The following is a 21,504-nucleotide window of genomic DNA, read 5'->3' on the forward strand; positions in this document are numbered from 1 at the left end:
TCGTAGATGGCATATGCGGCGATGTCGTGTTACGCGGCGAAAGAGGAGAGACTCGGTGCGGCGGTAGGCGCGGACGGAAGGCAGCAGCTGGAGGCGGGGAGGTAGTGCGAAGTATCTACAATGAATGCGGCGACGAAGGAGATGCGACGTAGGTGAAGTCAAGGTGGGAAACCGCGGCAGGAGTAGAGACGTGTGGAGGAAGGTGGTATAGAGGAAAAGAGGAAAGAGACCCGCTCGCATCCGCATCGACCTGTACTTTACTTTTCCCCAAGCGCGCCGTTCCTGTCCGCACCACCACCCGCGTCAGCTCACCACAGTCCTCGTGGCGGCTTCCCTCCCGGCTGGCCGCCGTAGGCTCCTCCCGGCGAGTACATCGCCCCCTGCTGACCCTGCTGAGGCGGGCCCGGTCCCGCTCCTTGCTGCGCTGTTCGACTCAGGTTCGGCGATGCGTAAGGCTGGAGAGGCTGGTAGTGGCTGAGAGGGTCGTGGCCGTGCATGAGCGGGTTGGGCTGCGAGGCGGACGAGATGGGCGTGCCGAATGCGTCGAACGAAGGCGGGGCGATGGGTGAGTGGTGGTGTGCGGCCCCGGGGTGGTGATGGTCGATCGACGTCGAGAGAGGCATCGCGGCGCCAGAGGGAGGAAGAGGAGCGCCGGATCCGCCTGCCGCCGCCGAGGGATAAGGCGCGTACCGCGCCGCCGAGTTGCCGCCGACGTAAGCGAGCGGGGGAGGCGCGATACCGCCGACTGGGTCGAAGAGGTCGCTTCCTGGTCGCTGCTTGTCCTGAGCGGGATCGACTACGACCGAGAACTGCGACGTTGACGGCTGGTGAGGCGAGGCGTAGTAGCCTCCTCCCGCTGCCGGCGCGTAAGGCGATTGCTGAGGCTGCTGCTGTGGAGGCTTTGTGCGAGCGGGAGAGTTCCAGCTGTGGAAGCCCGCTTCGGCCTGCTCCTGCAGCAGGTTGAGGTGCGGATGTCTGCCCGACACTGAGATGCGCCTCGACAAGCCTGTCGCGCCCGGCCCGTACTGCTGCTCCCATGCCTGCCACTGGTCGTCCCGCCGCAAAACGGGCGTTATCGACTGACCCGCTCCGAGACCGGCGCCCAGCTCGTAACCGAGCTTCTGCAGCGCAGGCGGGAGAGCCGCATCGTGCGTGCCGTGCGTACCGCTTCGTTGCCGACCGGCGCCGTACTGGTGGTGCACAGCCGGCGGGTTGGCGACGGTCGATGGTGTCGGACCCGCTCCTCCTGCCGGCGCCGTCCGAGGCGCAAAGCCTCCCGCCGCAGCGCCGTACAGCGACCTCGCCTGAGCCTGAGCATACGCCTGCGCCTGCGCCGCCGCCTGCTGAGCTTGCGCGTCGCCGCCCGGCATCGCGTAAGCCGACGAGCCAGCTTGCGCGCGCTGCTGAGGCTGCTGCTGCGGCTGAAGACCGTAGCCGGGCGGCTGAGGCTGCTGCTGCGGAAGGTATGGTCGCGCCTGCTGCGCCTGTCGCGCGCCGGGCTGCATACCGCCGTAGGTCTGCTGCCTCGCCTGCGCCTGAGCTTGAGCTTGCGCCGCCGCGGCCGCCTGCACTTGCTGTTGCTGCTTGGCGGCGGCCACTTCGGTCGGCGAGGGTGCGCCGCCTTTCGCTACGAGGTGGCGTGGCGGAGGGACGAAGGATGCGAGGAGGGGTTCGCCGAGAACGAAGGGGTGCAGACGGGCCTGCTGAGGCGTCCATCGCTGTTCCGGGTCGAGATGCAGCAAGCCCTGGACAAAGTCGATGAACGCGATCCGGTTTCGCATCTCTGCGGGTTGGCGTAGAAGACGGAATCAGTGCGAGCTCTTCACATTGGGAGCAAGAACCGCCAGCCGGAATACCACACTCACCCTTGTCGATATCCGCCTCCTTCAGCCCCTTCCGCACAATTGGATACTGCTTGACGATCTCGGGCAGGGTCGACGCCGAAAAGTACTTCTTGCTCGGCTGCTCGTTGGCCTTGTACTCCTGCGCGTACCGCTCGAGCGACTTGAGGCGCCACCGTCGTCGGCCGTATTCGTCTGAGAAGGACTCGAAGAAGTGCGAGGTTTGCTTGCCCTTGTCGAGCATGTGGTCGGGGGGCATGCTGTGCGCCGGCGCAACGAACAGATCAGTAACCGTGACCTACGAGGACAGGGCAGAGCCGGATCAAGTGGGACGCCAACGCACCCAAGCATCTCCACGATCCTCGTGATCTGGTTGAACTCGCTCGTGCCGGGAAAGAGCGGCAGACCGAGGAAGAGCTCGACGCAGATGCACCCGAGACTCCACATGTCGATCATGCTCGAGTAAGGGAGGGAGAGGATGACTTCGGGCGAGCGGTAGAAGCGAGACTGGATATAGGTGTAGACGGTTTGCTTCTCGTGGCAGGCGGAACCGAAGTCGATGACCTTGATCGTGGGCGACTGGAGCCTGCGCGCGGACGACCTGCGTCAGTGTTCGCTCCATCTGCAGAGCCAGAACCGTCACGCACGACTTGAGCAAGATGTTCTCAGGCTTGAGGTCACAGTGTATGATCTTGGCCTCATTCAAGACGCTCAAGGCATCGAGTAGCTGGGCGGTAAAGACGCGCACGAGCGAGGTCGACAGTCCACGGAACGAGTTCTGCTTGATGAGCTCGTAGAGATTGTTCGAGAGGAGCTCGAAGACGAGGCAGAGGTGAGAGTGGTGGATGAAGGTGTCTTTGAGGCGGAGCATGTGGTGCTCGTCGTCCTTGTCCCACTGGTTGTTGATCTGCGCACATGCGACTTTCAGTCAGCCATCTCCTCCCGAGCCTCGAGAGAATTTCAGCAATCCCGTGGCGCGAACATACCAACTCGAGGATCGTAACCTCCATCATCGACTGCTGGAAGTAGGCAGGCTTGTTCTTGACCACTTTCACCGCGACGATCTCGTGCGTCTTCATGTTCTGGCACTTGACGACCTGGCCGAACGTCCCTTGGCCGAGGACGTCGAGGATGAGGTAGCTGTGCGAACACGACCTATTCAGCTAAGCCCTTTCCCAGCGCATTCGCCCCGAAGAGAGCAAGAAGAGGAAGCTCAACGCACCGATCCTTGTCCTCCGGTCCCAACACATCGTTGACATACAAGATATAATCCGAGTCCTCGTTGTCGAACCCATCGTTCTGAGCGGGCTTGCTCGGTTTCGTCAGGACTCGCCGGGGGTTGCGAGAGGTCTCGTAGGTGAAGGACGGGTTGACGAGGTGATAGGTTTCCGAGAGCGAGACGGTGAGGGCTTTGAGGGGCTGCGGGAGGACAAACGATGCCGTCAGCATCCCGTCTAGCCTCGAAGGTAAAGAAAGAGGGAGCGGGAGGAAAGGACCCGCAACGCACACTGACGAACCCTCCAGCCGGATCCGCCCTCCTCCCCCTCGGCTGCCCACCCCTCGTCGTCCCCGCCCTCTCGACCTCGTCTCCCTCCCTAACCCTGACCATCCCCTTCTTCTTCCTCTGCGCGGGCGCGGGGCGAGAAAGCGATAGGTGGCGGATCTCGTGACCCTGCGTGTGGGAGGACGAGGTCGAAGGTGTGCCGGAGAAGGAGTGGGAGTGAGAGTGGCCGTGCAGGTGCGGATGTCCCGCGGAGCTTGCTGAGCCGGGCGAGAGGGGGTTGGGGGAAGTCGATTGTCCTGCGGAGGGATAGGACTGGGCGATGTGTTGAGGATAGAAGGAGGAGGCGTTGGGTGGAGGAGGCGCGTGGTGAGGCGGGACGAAGGAAGAGGCGGAGGCGGGCGAGGCGGCGTAGTGCGAGGGCGAGTACGCGCGCGAAGGAGACGGCGCGGTCGGGAGCATGGCCTGACGCGAGGGTGACGACGCGCTCGTCGAGGCGGACGACGAGGGCGGAGCCGTACTCTGCACGCCTGTCATGGGCGAATAGAGCGCACGCCCGCCGCTTGACGACGAGGCGTACGAGCCGGGCAAGAGACCGCCGCCCGTACTGCTACTCACGCCGCTGCCGCCGTCGTACGAGAAACCCCGGCGCATCGCCGCGCCCGCAGAAGCGGCATCCGTTCCTGCGCCGGGAACGGTCGACGACCCTCCTGATCCGCCCGAACCGCTCGCCATTGACGCTGCTCCGGGTGACAACCTGATGGACTGACCTCCGCCCACTGCTCCCGAGTCGGACGTCGCGGTCTGCGGCGGCAAGGGCGAGTAGACCATGGATCGGGACGTGTGGGAGGCTGCCCTCTGGCGCTGCTGGGGAACCGAGTTCGTGCCGGCCCCACTCGCGAGCATGGAAGGTTGCCTGGCGGGCGTCGAGAACGAGGGGTTGCGCGAGCGGTGCGCGGCCGAAGTCTGAGGAGGCGGCGGCGGCGGAGGGTGAGGGTGCGCAGTTGCTGTCGGAGGGTGTGCGTTCGAGGTGCTGGCGTGAGACGAGACGGACGAGATGCTCGGGACCCTCCCTACGCTCCTGGTCTGCCTGTGCCCGTGCCCCTGCTGCTGGCTCGCGAGGTGGTCGACGAACGAGGGTGGGGGTGGGAGGCCCTGTTCGAGCAGGGTCGACGAGCGGAAGCTGCTGTGGGTCGACGGCGAGGTCGACAGCGAGTCGTACGAGTCGTGTCCTGCGCGCGCGTACCTCGAGAGCGAGAGCGAGCGGGCGTGTTGCGATGAGGACGGCGGGGGAGGGTTGTGCGTCGCGAGAGGGAGCGAGCCTGCGGGGGGTTGGCTGGGGTGTGTGTGCGAGTCTGTGTGGGTGCTGTGGAGGATGGGCACGGTGACCCAGTCGGTGTGTGCGGTGGTCGAGGTGTCGTGGGTGAGCGGGATGAGGAGAGGGTCGCTCGCGGTGTGGGTTTGGTGCGAGGGTGTGCTCGGGAAGAAGAGCGACGAGATGGGTCGCATCCACCCGCAGTCTGCTACCTTGCCAGCGAACTCGCTCGAGCTGGACCAGGCAGACTCGCTCTCGCTCTCTCTCCCGCTGACGATTCACTCGCTCGTGAGCATACATTGACGGGCTGATGGCAAACACGGCCACGACGAGCTACAAGAAACAGCCTGGCACGCTCTCGCTCTCCAACACCGCGCTCGAATGGACGCCCGCATCCGCAAACTCGCCCGCCCTCTCCCTCCCCACCTCGCACCTCGCAGGCCAGTCCCACACCTCGCTCACAGCTCGAGCGAACCACGCGAGGCTGACCAACAACGTCGTGAAACAGCCCTCTTCGCATCCAAGCCAGGCGGACCCCGCATCATGCTCAAGGTGCAGCTCAAACAGCCCCTCCCTCCCTCCGTCGCAGACGACTCGCACAACTTCACCTTCACCAGCCCCGCATCTGCCTTGTCCGACCGCGACAGGTTCAAACAGCTGCTCAGCGATGTGATCGCGCGGAACAGGGAGAGGGAGGCGAGTAGTGCGGTTTCGGGCGCAGCGGCTGCACAGGCGGCAGGAGGAGGAGCGCAGGCCGGACCCTCTGCCGGTGCGGCGAACGGACGAGCAAGGTCGAGCGGGACATCTGGCGGAGCGAGCGGGTCTGGCACGCCTCAGCCCGGCACCGGTACCCCCGGTCCATCCTCCTCTTCCGCCAACGCCTCACAACAAACGACCTTCCGCCTGCGCAAATTCATCCTCCAGTCAAACCCCTCCCTCCTAGCGCTCCACCGCGACCTCGTCCTGACAGGCCAAATCACCGAGTCCGAGTTCTGGGAAGGGAGGGAGGACCTCGTTGCGTCTGTTGCGGCGGAGCAAGGGCTGATCAAGGGCAAGAGCGGGGAGATGGTTGATCCTAAGACGGTTACGGGCCAGAATGGAGAGGTCACGGTCAAGATCACGCCGGGATTGATCAGGGAGATTTTCGAGGAGTTCCCGGTTGTGCTGCGTGCGTACAACGACAACGTCCCTGATCCGGTACGCTTCGACGTTCTCCTACTCTCCTCCTACTCGTCGAATACGGGAACTGATGCCGGCCACGTGGTTGCGCACAGCTCGACGAAGCCCAGTTCTGGACACGCTACTTCCAGTCCAAGCTGTTCAACCGCTACCGTACGACGAACCGCGCCGCCGTCGATGCGATCAAGGACGATCCGATCTTTGACAAGTACCTCGACGAGGAAGATGACGGTGGGTTGCGGCAGTCCACTCGATCTCGGTTGCCTCAGCTTCGCAGGGAGCAGGAACTGATGAGTGGTCCGATTGTTGTACGCAGACGTCGAACCGAAGCACATGCCCGACCACCAAATCTACCGCCTCCTCGACCTAGCAGCAACCGAAGAAGACCAGCACGAGGTCCGTCTTTCCCATCCCCTCCTTCTCCCCCTCCTTTCTTCCGGCTGATCAGACTGGCGCAGATCACGAACCTTCCGAGGGACTTCACGATGAAACCTGGCGGACAGCGATCCAGTTTGCCGTTGATGAGGCGGTTCAATGAGCATTCGGAGCGGTTGTTGAGTCAGGCGCTGTGAGTTGTCGGTTCAGGGCAGGCACATGCGCTCTCGTCTGAGACCTCCAGGACATCGGCGACGGGCTGAACAGCGTGTTGCAGGAACTGACGTCCCCCTTCGTTCGCAGCGGCTCAGCAGCAGATCGGAATCGAGGCTTCCTCGACCCCGGCCACGCAGGCGTTCGTCCCATCTCCTCACCTCTTCTTTCCTCATCAGTTGACACGATTTCTCTCCCTGCAGGACCGCCGCTACTACTCCGAAATCGAGCTCACAGACCTCTCCTCCCCCTCGTCTCTCTCCTCCCGCATCGCGCTCTCGCTTCCATCCGCTTCGAACGCACATACGACTGCGACTGGAGAGACTGAGAAGGAGGATGGGTTGGAGGGGATGTACGAGAGGAGGGAGAGGGTGAAGAGGGTGGTGGAGGGGGTTAGGGAGGAGTGGGAGGGGAGGTTGGCGGAGGTCAGTTTTGCGTTCGCTTCAGCTCATTTCGTCCTCGAGCGGCGTACGGCTTTTGAAGTCGCGAGGTGGCGAGGTCCTCGTCAATGCCTGAGCAACGCTGACGAGCTTCTCTCTTGTCGTCACGCAGTTCGAGATCGACTCGGCAGCTGTCCGAGACAGCATGCGCGACATGACCAGCACGCTTGAGCGGCAGGTCGAGCGGAATCGAAAGACGGCGGGGAGCGGAGGTGAGTTCGCCCTTGTATCGTTGGCTGGCTTGCAGGCCTTGCTCGGCCTTCCACTCACTGTTGAATTGTCGAAGCCGAGCTGGCATCGTTCTCACCGGTCGCTCAGATCGCTGACCCTGCGATTCTCACGCTCGCAGGCCTCCCGCGCGCACACCTCACCACCGTCTCCTCCCTCTCAACCACAACCTTCGAGTTCCTCCGTCACTTCTGGTCCGCCATCCTGCCCCCCAAACCCTCCGATCTATCCTCCCTCTCTCCAAAAGACCGCGCAGCAAGAGCAGAAAAGTTCAAGGGGTACTTGGAGAAGAGTCGCGAGAGGGTTGAGAGGGCTGTGCTGGAGGCGAAGGGGGAGGCAGGGGAGGGGGAGGTGGGAAAGAGGGTTGAGGCGGCGCTTGGACCGGTCAGGGAGGCGATTGAGGCGGCGCTGGCGTTGTATGCGCAGAGGATGGGGGGAGCGCCGGGAGGAAGCGGAGGGGCGGCGTCTCCTGCACCAACGCCAGCGGCTGTACGAGCATAGCATGACCTGTAGCGTATGACTTCCGCATCTCGCATCGCATTGCTCGCCTCTGCACTCGTTCCTCGCCGCTTCGCAAGCAAATCCAAGGGGTATCTCGATGCGATTCCAGTCGTCCCGCTCATGCGGGTCCTCAGAAGTGCTTCAGCACAAAGTACGAGACGTTGAAGCCGAGGAGCGAGACGATGTAGAACGCCGCAAAGATGGCGACGGGGAAGAGGAGGAGTTCGGAGCGGATCAGGAACGGCAGGGCGTTGTAGCCGAGGTCTGCGTGCGGAGTCGCCGTCAGCAGCTGCCTCAAGAGGGACAGGAATGGCGCACGCACAGGTCACGTAGGCGTACTGCGTGAACGCCGCGAGGTACAGCGTGTTGCCGACCCACAGGCAGACCCAGTTCGACCGTGTCACGACGGGCGCGAGCAGCAACTGCGCGACGTAGAGCTGGAGGAAGAGGGGGAAGAACGAGTTGGCGTGGATGTCGAACGCGTAGAGCCTGGTGGAAAGGCGTCAGTGCTCGTCGAAACTTGACGAGGAGACGCTGCTGGACTCACCACTCGACCTTCTGGTCTGTCGCGTGGACATGGGTCGCATGGGTGAGGAAGCGATTTGACAGCGCCCTGCAAAGGTACGGTTCAGCATCGTCCTGAGCCAAAATTCAGGAAGCGGCTCACCAAAGCGAGGTCGAGATGAGAAGGCCGAGGCCGAAGAAGTGAAGGAAGATGAAGGAGAAGACGGTCTTGACGGTGTCGACGATGCCGTAGTGCGCGTACAGCACAGACCAAAGGATGGCGGAGACTGCGGGCGCGCAAGCGAGTCAGCGGGGATGCGAGATGGGCGAGCGAAGCTGGACGAACCGAAAAGACACAGCGTTATGAGCAGCAGCATCGCCGGATCGTCTCGCGCCCAGGTGTTCTTCGTTTCTGCAAGCGGATGACTTGGTTAGGATATGGCGGAGGAACGAGCGTAGCGCAAGGAAGCGCACGCTTGTGGTAGTAAACGTTTCGGTATCTGCGACGCGGAGCTCAGCCTTCTGTTCAAGTCTGCGTATGGCTCAGTGCAGAACTTACACTCGTCTTGGCGCTATGCAGAGATAGCACATCTGCCACACCGCCAGCTCGAAGTCCTGCGAGACGAAGGACACGAAGATCAGCATCGCTGGTTGCATCGGTTGGGACAGGCTCTCGAGCAAGCAGCACAGCGCCAGCTCTGGTTCTGAAGCAGGCGCTTGTACGGCCCGCCTGTCGACTCCGAGAGACTTACAAGTTGAGGCCATCGACTAAGTTTCCGCAACCACGTCTTCATCCCGCCGTTCCCTATCCGGGGAAAGCCATTCCCAGCACTGCAACGGATAGTCAGCCTCAGTCCAGCCGTCCATTGACGACGGGAAAGCCAGTATAAGCCCGCAAGACGGGCCGGGAGAACTGCAAGCGCACCTGGTGAACTGCGCCCCTTGCCCGTTCCGTGGTGCTCGTGATGTTGGCAGCATTGCTCAATTGGCCTTTCTCACTGCTCTTACAACCCAGCAAGCGCGGAGGACAGCGTGAGAGGGAGGGTTGTCGACGTCGGTGGGGATTGGCGAGACGGCGCAACGGCGTGAGAGACTTGGCGCTTGCCTGAGCTATCGAGCTGTAGCTATGGAGGACTCTGAGCTGCTACTAGGTCGCCCGGCTGATGCAGCGCGGTGGTGCTGCTCGCCAACCTTCATCGCGACTCCACTCTCCCTCTCACCAACAAGTCGACCCGCTGCTTTCGGGTGCACAGGCTGCGCGACAGTCATGAACCACGACGAGGAGCTCGACTTTGGCGAGGACGAGCTTGTCCCGCAGGTCCAGCAGGCTGTCGACGCCTCGCTCGACAGCCGGACCGCTCACTCGACCTCACTCGCTTCGGATCGCGCGGTTGGTGCAGGCGGCAGGTCTAACGGGCCGCTGCATGATTCGGCATCAGGTGGCAGCGGGGACGCGGCAGCAGGAGATGCGGGAGGTGCGGGTTCCTCAGCCTCGAAACAGTTCGCTTCCACCGCTTCCGCAACCGCATCGGCAGCATCGACGCCGCCCGTATCAGCCTCCACGGCCAACAAGCCGCACGACGAGACGCTCGACGAGAAGGGCAACAGGTTGCCGGAGGGATGGGTCTCGCGGGTGAGCAAGTCGACGGGGCGCCTTTACTACCGCAACACGCTCCTCAATACGAGCGAGTGGGATATTCCGACGAGGCCTGCGTCCGCGAGCAAGGAGGCGACTCCACCGCCGCCGCCTGCCGCCTCAGCGCCCCAGCCGGTCGCCGTCGAGTCGGTTCCTGCTGCCTCGCAGACCGAGACGCGGGCGGATCATCCTGCGCCTCTCATGCGAGAGGAGCCGCAGGAGATGCGGTCTGCTCAGCAGGTCGAGGAGCGCAAGCCGCGCGGCTACATTCACCCCGACCGCCTCCGGTTGACCAGCGCCGAACCTGTTCCGGCTGCCTCGCCGCCGAGTGCGTCGCGCTCATCCGCCTCGACGTCGCTCGTCGGTCTGACCAATCACCCTTCACCGTCAACAGCGATGCCACCGACTGGACCGGCCGCCGACCGCAATCGACCTGGCGCCGCTCAATACCCGCCGCGTCGTTCCTCGCAGTCTAACAACGGTGAGCTTCATGTTCGACGGCGCCGCGTTCGTCGCTGGGCTCGATCGAATCCACAGACGTCATCCTCGGCGTCGTCACTGCACTCGGCTAGGGACTGCGGACGAGCAACCCGTCCCGTCCTGGCGGAAAGTGCGGCGGTGTCGTCCACGATGGCGGTCGCGCAATTTCGTGACCAGCGAGCTCGTCCCGTTCTGCTGAGGACCTTGGCCGCCGTCGTCCGCGACGTCACCCCGACCAGCCCTACTCACGCTCGCCCTCTCTTCCGCCTCAGATCCGGCCAACGCCGCCCCGACTGCCGCCCCTCCTCCGACCGGACCACGCGCCAACGCCTCAGCCAGTGAGCTTCCCTCTCCATCGTGGGGCATGCTCGCCGCATCCCACCTTTGAGGGGTTGGCCGTGACGAAGCGGCATCTGAAGTCGACGAACTGGCCGACTAACTCCCACTGCATCGCTCACAGGTCGCCAACCTCTGCCGCCGCCCGTCATACCGCCTACAGCTCCTGGCCGTCGCCGCGGCGGCCGAGCGAAAGCAGCCGTCACAGCTGCCAATCTCGTTCCCGTTGCACCTCGCGGCCCTCGAGCTGCGGCTTCGGCAGCGGCGCCTGAGTCGCCTGCGACGCCGACGTCCGCTGCTGCGACCCCTATGACTGAGGCGCCGGCCAGGAACGCGAGCGTCGATGACCGCTGGGCCGCACCGAAGGCAGCCGAGCCTGCCGCGCCGAACGGTCCTCGCTTCGCGGTTCGCGGAGCTGCTGCTCGCGGTGACAAGTACGTCCTCGTCATCGGACCTCTTCGGTACAGCTATTAACTTCTGCCGCTTTGCAGGGATCTTCCGCCTCATCTTGCGAACGTGCCTTCCGGTCCCCGCTTCGCCGGCTCCGCACCTGCTCCGTCAGCGGACGACAGGTGGGCCAAGCCTTCGTCGTCACGCAACAGCCGTCCTGCGTCGCCTCCGCCTCGCGCCGAGCCCTCCGACAGCGGCCGCGAACGTCAAGACTCGCTCGGCGCGACAAGCAACACGAGCGGATCTGGCTTGACTCAGGCGGAGAAGCTGGAACAGCAGAGACTCGCTAGGCTCGCTGTTGTCGGTGGATCAGCCGCTCCGAGCCAGCCTGCACGTCTCGGACGTTCGCCGAAGCGCGAGCGCGTAGAGCTCGCTCCTTCTGCCGACGACCGCTTCGCCGCACCTCCGACTGGACCTGGACGTGGCAGGCGCCCACCGCCTGTTGCGGCGAAAGGAGCAAACGCGATGCCTGTTGGTGGAGGAGGATGGGGAGACCGTGTGAGGTTGGCGAAGGAGAAGATGGAGCGTGAGGCAGAGGAGGAGCGCAAGAGGGAGGCTGAGCGGAAGACCAAGGAGGAGGAGGATAGGAAGCTGAGGGAAGCGCGAGCGAAGCAGCGTGAAGAGGCGGAGCGGAGGGAGAGGGACGCGGCCAGGGCGGAAGAGCATGCAAGGCGAGAGCAGGAGCGCAGGGCGGCAGCTTACGGGTCTCGTGCAGCACGAAGGTCCAGGTCACCCCCTCCTCGCCGCAACGCCAGTCCACCACCGTCCCGTCGTCTTCGCAGCCCGCCTCCCTTTGATCGTCGCCCTCACAGCCCACCAGACTTTGACCGCCGTCCTCTCAGTCCGCCTCCCTTCGACCGCCGCCCCCTTAGCCCGCCGCCCTACGCACGGCGTGGCCGCAGCCGCTCGCCGCCTCCCCCATCTCGCCGACCGCTCAGTCCGCCTCCTTTCGCTCGTCGCGGTCGCAGCCCTACTCCGCCCCCGTACGGGAGGCGTCCTTACAGTCCTCCCCCTCACATGCGTCGCCCGCCCAGTCCCGGCCCTCCTCCCATTCACTACCGCCTTCGCAGCCGCTCGCCTCCACCGCCCTTCCCGCGCGGCGGCCGCTCCCCCTCTCCTCCGATGTTGCGCACCGGCGATCGCTACGACAGCAGCGGCGCTCGCCTTCCGCCTCGCACCTTCGGACCTGGCGTGCTCGACAAGTCGTCCTCGGCGCTTCGTGGCAAGTTCCGCGATCCCGAACAGCAAGCTGCGGACGACACGCCGCTCATCCGTACCGCTGGACCTCCAATGCCACTTGACGACGGACCGCGTGGTGGCAGGGAGAGGCCGAGGGGAGGACGGGGTCGGGGAGGTGCGGCAGTCGAGCGCGAGAGGTCGCATGACGAGGGTTGGAGCAAGCGCCCTGGTCGCGAACCTTCGCCTGTGCGGCGTGATGAGCCGAAAGGAGGCCGGAAGACTGAGGAGGGCCGTCCGAATGGAGGTCCTGCACCAAAAGCAGACGTGAGTCCCGCTTGTCACGCCTCGCGGTACCACCCTGACTCCTGGCTTTCGCAGCTTCCGTCCAATCCGCCTTCCCTGCTTTCCCGTCTCGGCAGCTTGCCGGAGAAGCCGTCAAACAACGGCAGCGGTTCTCTCGCCAAGCGTCTGCGCGATCCGGACGAGGTGATCAAGCAGGACCAGGAGAAGCGCAAGCGTGTCGCGGCGGACTGATGGGCTGGATTCTCGCTTGTTGACGCATCTTGAGCCGCAATACTACCCAAGTTGCATCGGACGATCGGTGTGCGCGAGTGGATGGACCTTCTACACGTCGCCTACTTCTGAAGCGCGAGACGAGATGCCGGGGAGAACGCCGATATGGTCGTATGAGGGAGAAACGGGCGGCGCAGGGGACGTAGGCTCGATTGCTGCGGCTTGCTCGCCGCCGTGATCCGCCTCGAAAGCGTAGGCGACGAGTTGGCCAGTTTCGTCCTCATAGTACTGGACGCTTTCGCCGGTCGGGTCATGCAGCGGTGATGCTTGGTTGTGCTGGTGGTACTCGCCTCGGTGCCGGCGAGATCGACGAGAAGAGGATGTTCCGGTTGAGAGGGTGGAAGAGGACGGCTGGGAGCGGTGTCGAGGCCTGTTTTCGCCGTCAGGACGAGGAGAGAGGGGGAGCGGAACTTGGTATGGGTCGAGGGAGTCGGTTTCCTGCGCGCGACGGCTCGAGCGAGTCCTGCGAGAGCTCGTGTGCGACGATGATCCATCCTGGCTGTTCGAGCTGTGCCGGGAGGTGTGGCTTTGCTCGTCGTCCAGTTCGCGCTCCTTCCGCCGGCGCCTGCTGCCTGCATCAACCTCAACCCGAGACCCCTCCTCCTCTTCAACGACCGAGAGCTCATCCCCTCCTTCCCGGTCGAACCGGCGACGAGACCCGCTAGATGTTGATGACGCGTGCGAGTGCGAGCTCTTGCTGCTCCTCTTCGACTTTGACCGCGACGAGAGCGACGTTAAGGGCGGATGAACGTCAAGAAAGGGCGAAGATGGCAGCTCCGTTGGATTGACGGCCACGCCTTGCTCAAACTCCTCGAGCGAGATGCCGAGTTCTCGGGCGCGGCGTCGCGCTCGCCGTCGAGCGCGCCGAGCTTCTCGGTCCTCGTCGGTGTCGACAAGCGTAGTGCCTTCGGAGAGGTTGGGGGATGCCGAGGAAGAAGCGATGGAGGAAGCGGAAGGTTCGGGTGCGCCAGAAGGCGGCGCAGGCGGCAAGTCGACGTCGTCCAGCGAGAGGGGTGCCGCATCAGCATCTCCTTCGTGTGCATGTACGAGGTCGCGGTCGCGTGAGCCGGTTCCGTCTGCTTCGCCGTCTTCCAATCCGTCTCCCTCGTCCTCTGAGTCGGTCAGGCGAATCGCTCCGCTTCCTCCCCGCCACCAGCTCTTCAGCAACGTCCACCTCGTCAAGCCTGAGCCAGTGTCTGCCCCGCCGCCTGAGATATCGCCGCCTCTCAGCCTGAACCGCCGACGCTGCCCTCGACTCCCAGTGCCAATTCCTTCGTGCAAGCTCAGGACATCCGCATGGCGTCGCCCGTCCATTCCCTCAGTGTCTCGCCACGTATTGGCGGGCGCTGCACCATCGTCGAGCGAGGTTGAAGGACGAGACTGGCCAAACCAGTCGTTCAGCGACTCGGTGGACGGCGATGAGAGGGCAACGCGGGACGACCAGCAGCAGCACAGCGGCGCGCAGATCGCTCTGATCCTGTCTGCGCGAGAGAAGCCGTCCATGCCGGGTGTGCGAGTGTCGGAGCGAGAATGCCGGACTTTGATGAACTGAGGGCGAGGTTCGAGAGGGGCGAGAGCGACGAGAGGGCGAGTCGGCGCGTCGTCGTGATTGTATGTTGACTGTACAGGGTTCTTGACGGGGATAGGCAAAGCCGGAAGTCGTGGAGAAGAGGAAGACGAGGCGAAGTCGCGAGTTGAATTCCCTGGCAAATCAGTCACGTGCAGGCGACCTTCTCTCTGAGAGCAAGCAAGAGACGACGCTGAGACGACGCTGGTGTTACAGATCCCTAGACAGCGTTTCTACATCCTCAGGTGCTCCGTCAAGACATGAGTGCGCAACTCGTCCTTCGACCGCCGCGCCTCGCCGCACTGAACGGGCTGCGAGTCGCTGGTCCCGACCCGCCATTCGCAGCGGAACTCGACGGCGCTGGCGAGCGACTGTGCGGGAGAGTCGAATGTCGCAAAGGTGGTGGACGACGACGTCGCTTCGGGCGTCGCAGACATCGGATGAGCCGGCTCGAGGATGTCGGCGGGTCCGTCGAGGCCGAGCGAGTTTGCCGCGACGTGCGAGGGGAGCTGCGAAGCGTCGGTGGCGGCTGAGAGGTCAATGGCGGATGCAACGGGGGCGGCTTCGTGTTGGTCGACCTTCATCTCCTCCTCGTCCGAGTCCGCCTCGACCGGCTCGCCCGCGCGCCTCTTCGCCTCCTCCTCCTGCTTCAGCTTCATCTCGGCGAGATGATTGTCCCACAAAGCCGCCTTCTCGCAAATGCGGTGCTCCTGCGTCCTCCGGTTCTCTTCCTTCAAGAAGGTCCGCTCCTTCTTCAGCCGCCCGTTCTCGGCCTTGAGCGCCTTGATCTGGCCCTCGTAGAACATGGCCTTCTGCTGCACGCCCGTCTCGAGCAAGCCCTTGAGACGCGACGCCTCGGCTTCCGCGACGCGGCACTCGTTCGCGCGCTCGACGGCGGCCGACGAGGCAGCCTGGTATTGCGCCTGCATGTACGAGAGGTCGGCCTGTGCCGACTCGCGCGAGTTGGTGAGCGACTTGTTCTGCTTCGTGAGCGTCTGTACTTCTGTCTTGAGCTTGGCGACCTCGTCGACGAGCGGCTTGAGCGACACGAGCTCCGTCTGCGCAGCCTGGTACTGCGATCGCAAACGTTCGACCTCCAGCTCGAGCTGCTCGCGAGACTGTGTAGCGGAAGCGTCGTCAGCCTTGAGCGCAAGAGCGAGACGAACGCAAGAACGCGCCATCGAGGCGGGCGAAGGAGGAGGCGGGACCGAAGTTGCGAGAGTCGTGACAGCCTCCATCGCCGGCGTGAATCCTCGAGTCCGCGTCGACGTATGCGACAGCGAGCGAGCAAACTCGACGGGGATGTTGTCCGCCGCAGCGCGCTTCAGCTGAAAGGTCCCCTCGCGCGAACGGAGGATGATGAAGTCGATCTTCTCAACGCCTTCGACGGTGTGGCGGCGCAGCTCAAACGCCCAAAACTCGATGCGGAGGAGAGGCGCGTTTGGGTTGACTGCGGGCAGCAGGAGAGTCAGGCCGCGAAGGTCGTCGCAGGCTAGTTTAGTACGCACCGCTGTAAGCCTTTGGCTCGCGCAAGAACTTCTCGATCTCCTCCTTGGTTCCATCAGCGACGATGTGCGGAGATTGCCTGACGAGTGCGATGACCTCGTCGACCTTGGCTCCTCCCGGTGCAGGCGAGCTGTTTCGCGAGACGTAGCTGCCGCCGGTGGATGGTTGAGCGGCCGGTGCAGGTGAGGAGACGGTATTGGCGACAGGCGGTGGAAGCGGCGAAGGCGAACGGAGGGCGGATCCTGGAACGAAACCGCTGGGCGAAGAAAGCGGCAGAGCTGTTCGTTGCGGACTCGGGGCCATGTATGCTTCCGAGTTCTGCACACGAGCGAGAGACGGCGAAGCGAGTGCAGGGGGAGGTGCAGGCGCAGACGGGGTGGGCGACTGTACGTTGAGCGCAGGAGGGCGAGCGGATGGCTGTTGCTGCTGGGCATAGGCGGAGTGCGCCTGCTGCTGATGATACGCGCTGTATGTCGAGGGTATCGAGGCGAGAGGTGGCGGAACAGAGGAGAGAGACTGGGGCATGGCGGAGTAAGGCGAGTGGGCGTGCGCTGCGGCGGGGTACGGCGAGGCATGCGCTTGGTGGTGGTAGGCCGAAGGCTGAGCATACTGCTGCTGCTGTCGCTGTTGCTGCTGCTGCTGCTGCTGCTGGTCCAGACGAGCCTTCTTGCTAGCGGCCTCCTGCTCCTCCTCGAGTTCCCGCTTCGGCGGCTGCTGATGCTGCTGAGGGTAGCCCTGGAGAGGCGCGAGGACCGAAGGGAAGCCGCCGCCAGGCATCGTCGGCGCCGAACCGTAGCCATACCCGCCTGGAACGGCCGGGGCGTGCGAAGGCGCGCCGTACCCGTATCCGGGTTGGCCGCCGTACTGCTGCTGCTGCTGCTGCTGCTGCTGAGCCGAACTGCCAGACTGATGCGAGTACGACTGTTGCTGGTAGTGCCCTCCTCCATTCGTCGGAGGATACCCCTCTCCCGCATCTGCCTCCGCCTCCTTCGCTGGTTCCTTCCCCTTCACCTTGACCGCCTGCTGCGTCATCGCTACACCCTGGTCGTAGTCGAAAATCTCGTCGAAGAACTCCTGCGCTGCGCCACCGAGGTCGTTGTCCTGCGTTGCGGGGAGCATCTCTTCGTTCTCCGCTTCGGGCGACGGCAAGCGGACTGCGGCACGCGCGGCAACAACGATGCCGTCTCCGTCGGTCGCTTCGCCGGTAACGCGAGCCGGAGATGGCGCGCGGCCGAGTGGACGCTTGACGGGCGCAGGGCGAGTGACAATCTGCCGGCCGCGTGCTCCGCCGCCAGCTCGTGCGAAGGCCTGCACGATCGGCGCATCGCTGAGCGGCAGCGAAACGTATGACGCAGCCGCATTGGACTGGACCTCCGCCTCGAACGAAGACATGGGCGTGTCGTCCTCGTCTGCCGCGACGAGCTCGAGGCGGGCTTTGGCAGGTCGAGGACGAGGACTAGCGCCGTCTGTAGCCCGGCAGGTCTGTTGACGGCGCAGAGGGGAACAGTGAGGGGACGAGTCGGGGTCTTCGATCGGGTCGAACTGGGAAGAGCGGATGACCGTCTCTTCGGGGACGTTGAAAGCGGAAACTGGCGGGATAGGGACGGGTCCGAATTGGCGGCGAGTGACGAGTTGAGGAGACGAGCTGCGGTCGTCGCGGCGGAGAGGGTCGAAGATGGGGACATCGTCGTCGGCATCGGCGTGGTTGTGCGGCTCGAGGTCGGACTGACTCGTTGCTGGCGAGTGCATGGCCGTGCAAGAGCGCGGCTGCGACGTGGTTGCGGGCGGCGGAGAAGGCTCGTCGGCCGGGTCGAAGCGGACGACGACCGCCTTGGCGAGCGTTGCGACGGGAACTGCCTGCGAGTCGGGAATGACGGACGCCGCGCTCGAGCCTGACGAAGCGACAGGTGCCTCCTCAGCGGGTTCCGCCTTCGCCTGCTCCTGCTCGACGACCGGCTCGTCGTCCTTATCGTCGATCACAACATCGAACGTGACCTGCTTCTTCGCCTTGACCGGCGCCGCTGGAGACGCGACCTTGGCCTTCTTCTTGAGCGGTTTTGGTCGTGTCGGAACAGGACCATCTGACGAGGGAACAACCATCTTGCGCTTGGTGCTTGATCGTTCGACGGGGATCTCGACTTCTACCGAAACTTGACGCGACGGTCCTGCCGAGACGGAGGGCGAATTCTGCGGTACGTAACGCTTCAGTCGGTAGACGGACACGCAGGAGACGGCTGGACTGACGGTGCTCGACGTGCTCGCGCGCTTGCGACTGGCCTCCTTCGCCGCTCGCTTAGCCGCCTTTTGCGCAGCCTTCTCCTCGAGCTTGCGCTTCTTGTCAGCCTTCCGCTTCGCGCGTCCAGTCGTCGTCCAAGAGTTGATGAGCTGCTCGTTGGCGTTCTCTTTCGGTTCCTGCGCGGCGAGGGAGGATCAGACTCGAGGCTGAGGAAGAGGGGAGCTCGAGGACGGTTAAAACTCACCCAGGTCGGCTTCCACTGGTTACCCTTCTCGTCGACGCCTTTCCAAGCAATCAAGTACTGACTGCGAGTCTCGTCGAGCTGCACAAGGCGACGGAAGAAGTTGAGCTGCCGGATCGCTTCGCAAAGCAAGAGAACGTGACGCACGATCGCTTCGGCCTCCCAAAAGCCTTGCGAGTCGACACCGCCTTCATCTTCCGACTCGCTCGCGTTGTCGGCAACTTCAGACTCGCCTTCGGCGTCGGCAGCCTGGGTCGCGGGATGCACGACGAGAGAGTCGTCTTGCTCCGCCTCAGCCGAGTCGCTGCTGTGCGGATGGCGGGAGGCGCGAACGAGATGGCGACCAGAGATGTCAGTGAGTCGCTGCTCGCGCAGGACTCTCGCCTGCACCTCATCGCGGCGTGTTTGCACAGGGAGGCGGTGCGGAGGAAGCGAAATTCGGACGCACAGCGAGTCGCGCTTAGGCATGATCAGTGGCGGCCGTACGAGCGTTTCAGGAGCCCGGAGACGCGGTCGCCGGTCGTCCCGAGGGCTGTCTGCGGGCGCGAGGCAAGCGAGACGGCGACGGAGTTTGGAAAATCGTCAGGACACGAGGACAGCGCGGGGAGACGTGCGACGCGGCTTGCTGGGGTCGCAAGAGGCTCTGCTGTCTGTGAAAAATGCTCGCGGCGTACCTGTGCGCGATGTCGGGTTGAGGTCGAGGCGTGAGCGAGCCGGCGAGGGGCGACGCGGACGACGACTTCCCCCTTTCACGCAACTTCATCTCGTCGGACTCACTCTTGCTCTTCTCCCTCGACAGCGTCTTTGACTGCTTCGCCGGTCTGGGCGCGTTGGTGCACGCTGTATCAGTATCTCTATGCTCAGGCTGGCGCTCTCACGGACTTCTCTTTCTCCACCGACTGAACCTCGCGGTCTGCGTCGCGATCCACTTCTCGACAGCTCTCTTTTGCTCTTCTCCTCGCTCATGCAGCTCATACTGCCCACGCTGGTCCTCGCCATGACCGTCGCAGCCAACCAGGTCGTGCTCCAAGGCGATCCTCGCTCCTCCAACCTGCTCCCGGACTCTTTCCCCACCTTTGTCAAGGCCCTGATGAACGAGTGGCACGTTCCCGGGCTCTCGCTGGGCGTGATCAAGGTGCCCGAGGACGGAGGAGATGTCGTGACCGAGTTCCATGGCTTTGGCGAGGCAGGACACGGCAGGAAGGTTGACAAGGACGTGCGTTCTCCCTTGCTCGCTCGCAACGGGCGTCGCAGGGCTCGCTGACCTGTTCTCCCTTGCGTAGACGCTCTACGGCATTGCCTCGAATTCGAAGCTCTTCACCGCCGCCGCAGTCGGAAAGCTCGTCGACGACGGGCACTTCAGCTGGACGGACAAGGTCACCAAGCTGCTACCCGACTTCAAGCTGAGCGACGCGTACGCGTCGGAGCACTCGACGCTGATCGACCTCCTCTCGCACCGTACGGGCATGCCGAGGTGCGCTTCGTCGACAGACTCTCTCCGAATCTTCTGACGGAACTATGCGCGCAGACACGAGCATAGCTACCAAGTAGGGCAAACGACCAAAGAGCTCGTTGAGTGGTTGCGGCACTTGCGACCGTCTGCCGAATTCCGCGAGACCTGGCAGTGAGTTCGATCTGAACAACCTCGCACTCTCCGAGATGCTGACGGCGCCTCTCGCAGATACAACAAGTTTGTCAAACCTCCTCTGATGGGCTGCGGAGCATCACTGACCTGACGACGTGCAGCCAAATGTTCGGAACGGCCGCACACCTGGTGGCCGAAACCTCGAAGCAAGACTTCATCGCATTCATGCAGAGCGAGATATTCGACAAGCTCGGCATGTCCTCAACAACCTACCAGCCGCACCTCGACGGGCCAGACACGGAGGCGAAGCTGTCGTCGTCGTTCCAGACGCTCGAGAATGGCACGATCATCGAGATTCCGTACGGCTTCAATTACAGCTACCAGGACCTGCAGTTCAATGCCGGGCCGGGCGGTATCGTCACTTCGGCGGCGGACTTGCTCAAGTGGGTGGAGTTCCTCATACGCCAGGTGAGCCACCTTCGTTTCCGCTCTTCGCCTCGCGCTAAGGGCTTTTACCGCAGCGTCGTGCCGGTCTCGTCAAGCAGAATCCACTCGCACGCTACGCCGGCCTCCCCTCGCCCTCCACCATCGTCCAGCTCTCCACACCACACATGCTCATGGACCGCTTCCCCGAAGATCCCTATCTCGGCCCGTCCGCCTACGGTCTCGGCTTGATGATGCGCTCGAACCAGGGCATCGAGATGAACTGGCATGGAGGGGATGTACCGGGATTCGGGAGTCAGGTCGTTTGGTCTGCGCAGGCAGGTGTAGGGATCGTTGCACTCGCAAGTGCGAGCGGGTGAGTCTCGCACTCGGCTTTCATGTTCATCCGGTCGCTGATCACGCTCTGCAGATCCGGCAACAGCGTCGCCGACATCGCCTGCTTCCGAGCGTTCGACGAGCTCGTCGGCAACAAGCCTTACGACTGGCCTTCCTAGTCCGTCCCGCCCTCGTCCTCCTTCCTTCTTCACAGCTAACGCTTCCCGTCACAGCTACCGCAAGAAGGACAAGAAGGCGCGGGAGAAGCGCAAAGAAGCGGGTCGCAAGGCCGCTGCGCATGACAAGGCCGAGCATCCGCCTTCTCTCCCAGTCGAGGCGTATCTCGGCGTCTTTGCCGACGTAGGATACGGTCAAGTCGAAGTCTGCTCGCCCAAGTCACCTCAATCCGCCTCACCAGTCTGCCAGAAGCTCCTCGAGCGCATCAGCCACGCGGAGTCCGCCTCGACCATCGTCCCTCCCCTCCGTCCCGACCCCGTCCTCTACATCTCCTGGCCCGGCTACTTCAACTTTTCTCACATCATCCTCCGCCACTACGACGGCGACGTCTGGAAAGGCGCTTTCGTCGATATACTCGAAGGGACGAAGCGGAATCCGGGATTGAAGATGGTCTACGAGGATGCGGACTCGGTCACGGTGCGTTTCAGGCTTGAGGAGGGCGAGGTGAGGAAGATGGAGGTGAGCGGTGTGTGGGGTGCGGGCTCAGAAGTGCCGGAAGACGACGAGCGGGTTGAGGTTTCTTTCGCGAAGGTATAGACGTCGCAAATCGAGAGCTACTCTGTATCACTCTGTTCACTCAAGCACACGACGCGGGCTTGAAAGCGTCTAGTCGTTGCGAAGA

At 63.7% G+C, this 21,504-nt stretch overlaps 7 protein-coding genes across 7 annotated transcripts; 3 read left to right on the top strand and 4 right to left on the bottom strand.

Moving 5' to 3' along the window:
- Positions 1–308: 308 nt before the first annotated feature.
- On the bottom strand, positions 309–4,851 carry RHTO_06313 (protein kinase Yak1; the record flags this gene model as incomplete). Its single annotated transcript, XM_016419974.1, has 7 exons — positions 309–1,783; positions 1,866–2,101; positions 2,185–2,427; positions 2,489–2,748; positions 2,828–2,981; positions 3,064–3,260; positions 3,349–4,851. 7 exons carry the CDS (start codon positions 4,849–4,851, stop codon positions 309–311), a joined length of 4,068 nt encoding a protein of 1,355 aa, XP_016275428.1.
- Positions 4,852–4,967: 116 nt separating this feature from the next.
- Positions 4,968–7,593, top strand: RHTO_06314 (RNA polymerase II transcription factor b subunit 1; the record flags this gene model as incomplete). The annotated part of the gene is made up of 9 exons (XM_016419975.1): positions 4,968–5,097; positions 5,166–5,854; positions 5,932–6,067; positions 6,153–6,232; positions 6,295–6,404; positions 6,515–6,566; positions 6,628–6,849; positions 6,977–7,076; positions 7,214–7,593. The coding sequence occupies 9 exons, from the start codon at positions 4,968–4,970 to the stop codon at positions 7,591–7,593; spliced, it is 1,899 nt and encodes a 632-aa protein (XP_016275429.1).
- Positions 7,594–7,723: 130 nt separating this feature from the next.
- On the bottom strand, positions 7,724–9,075 carry RHTO_06315 (UNC-50-like protein; the record flags this gene model as incomplete). Its single annotated transcript, XM_016419976.1, has 9 exons — positions 7,724–7,857; positions 7,916–8,082; positions 8,141–8,206; positions 8,261–8,384; positions 8,444–8,509; positions 8,572–8,597; positions 8,657–8,712; positions 8,850–8,928; positions 9,023–9,075. 9 exons carry the CDS (start codon positions 9,073–9,075, stop codon positions 7,724–7,726), a joined length of 771 nt encoding a protein of 256 aa, XP_016275430.1.
- Positions 9,076–9,364: 289 nt separating this feature from the next.
- Positions 9,365–12,712, top strand: RHTO_06316 (WW/Rsp5/WWP domain containing protein; the record flags this gene model as incomplete). The annotated part of the gene is made up of 6 exons (XM_016419977.1): positions 9,365–10,061; positions 10,128–10,214; positions 10,486–10,551; positions 10,674–10,983; positions 11,041–12,502; positions 12,557–12,712. 6 exons carry the CDS (start codon positions 9,365–9,367, stop codon positions 12,710–12,712), a joined length of 2,778 nt encoding a protein of 925 aa, XP_016275431.1.
- A 90-nt stretch (positions 12,713–12,802) lies between these two features.
- Positions 12,803–14,254, bottom strand: RHTO_06317 (uncharacterized protein; the record flags this gene model as incomplete). The annotated part of the gene is made up of 1 exon (XM_016419978.1): positions 12,803–14,254. The coding sequence occupies one exon, from the start codon at positions 14,252–14,254 to the stop codon at positions 12,803–12,805; it is 1,452 nt and encodes a 483-aa protein (XP_016275432.1).
- A 297-nt stretch (positions 14,255–14,551) lies between these two features.
- RHTO_06318 (Chromo domain-like containing protein) lies at positions 14,552–18,769 on the bottom strand (the record flags this gene model as incomplete). Its single annotated transcript, XM_016419979.1, has 7 exons — positions 14,552–15,436; positions 15,485–15,768; positions 15,827–18,011; positions 18,069–18,236; positions 18,305–18,382; positions 18,449–18,608; positions 18,750–18,769. The coding sequence occupies 7 exons, from the start codon at positions 18,767–18,769 to the stop codon at positions 14,552–14,554; spliced, it is 3,780 nt and encodes a 1,259-aa protein (XP_016275433.1).
- A 529-nt stretch (positions 18,770–19,298) lies between these two features.
- Positions 19,299–21,419, top strand: RHTO_06319 (beta-lactamase; the record flags this gene model as incomplete). The annotated part of the gene is made up of 8 exons (XM_016419980.1): positions 19,299–19,517; positions 19,585–19,715; positions 19,830–19,925; positions 19,983–19,991; positions 20,048–20,354; positions 20,408–20,685; positions 20,740–20,823; positions 20,879–21,419. 8 exons carry the CDS (start codon positions 19,299–19,301, stop codon positions 21,417–21,419), a joined length of 1,665 nt encoding a protein of 554 aa, XP_016275434.1.
- Positions 21,420–21,504: the final 85 nt, after the last annotated feature.

Source organism: Rhodotorula toruloides, assembly GCF_000320785.1.
Source record: "Rhodotorula toruloides NP11 unplaced genomic scaffold Scaffold4, whole genome shotgun sequence".
Classification (NCBI taxonomy): Eukaryota; Fungi; Basidiomycota; class Microbotryomycetes; order Sporidiobolales; family Sporidiobolaceae; genus Rhodotorula; species Rhodotorula toruloides.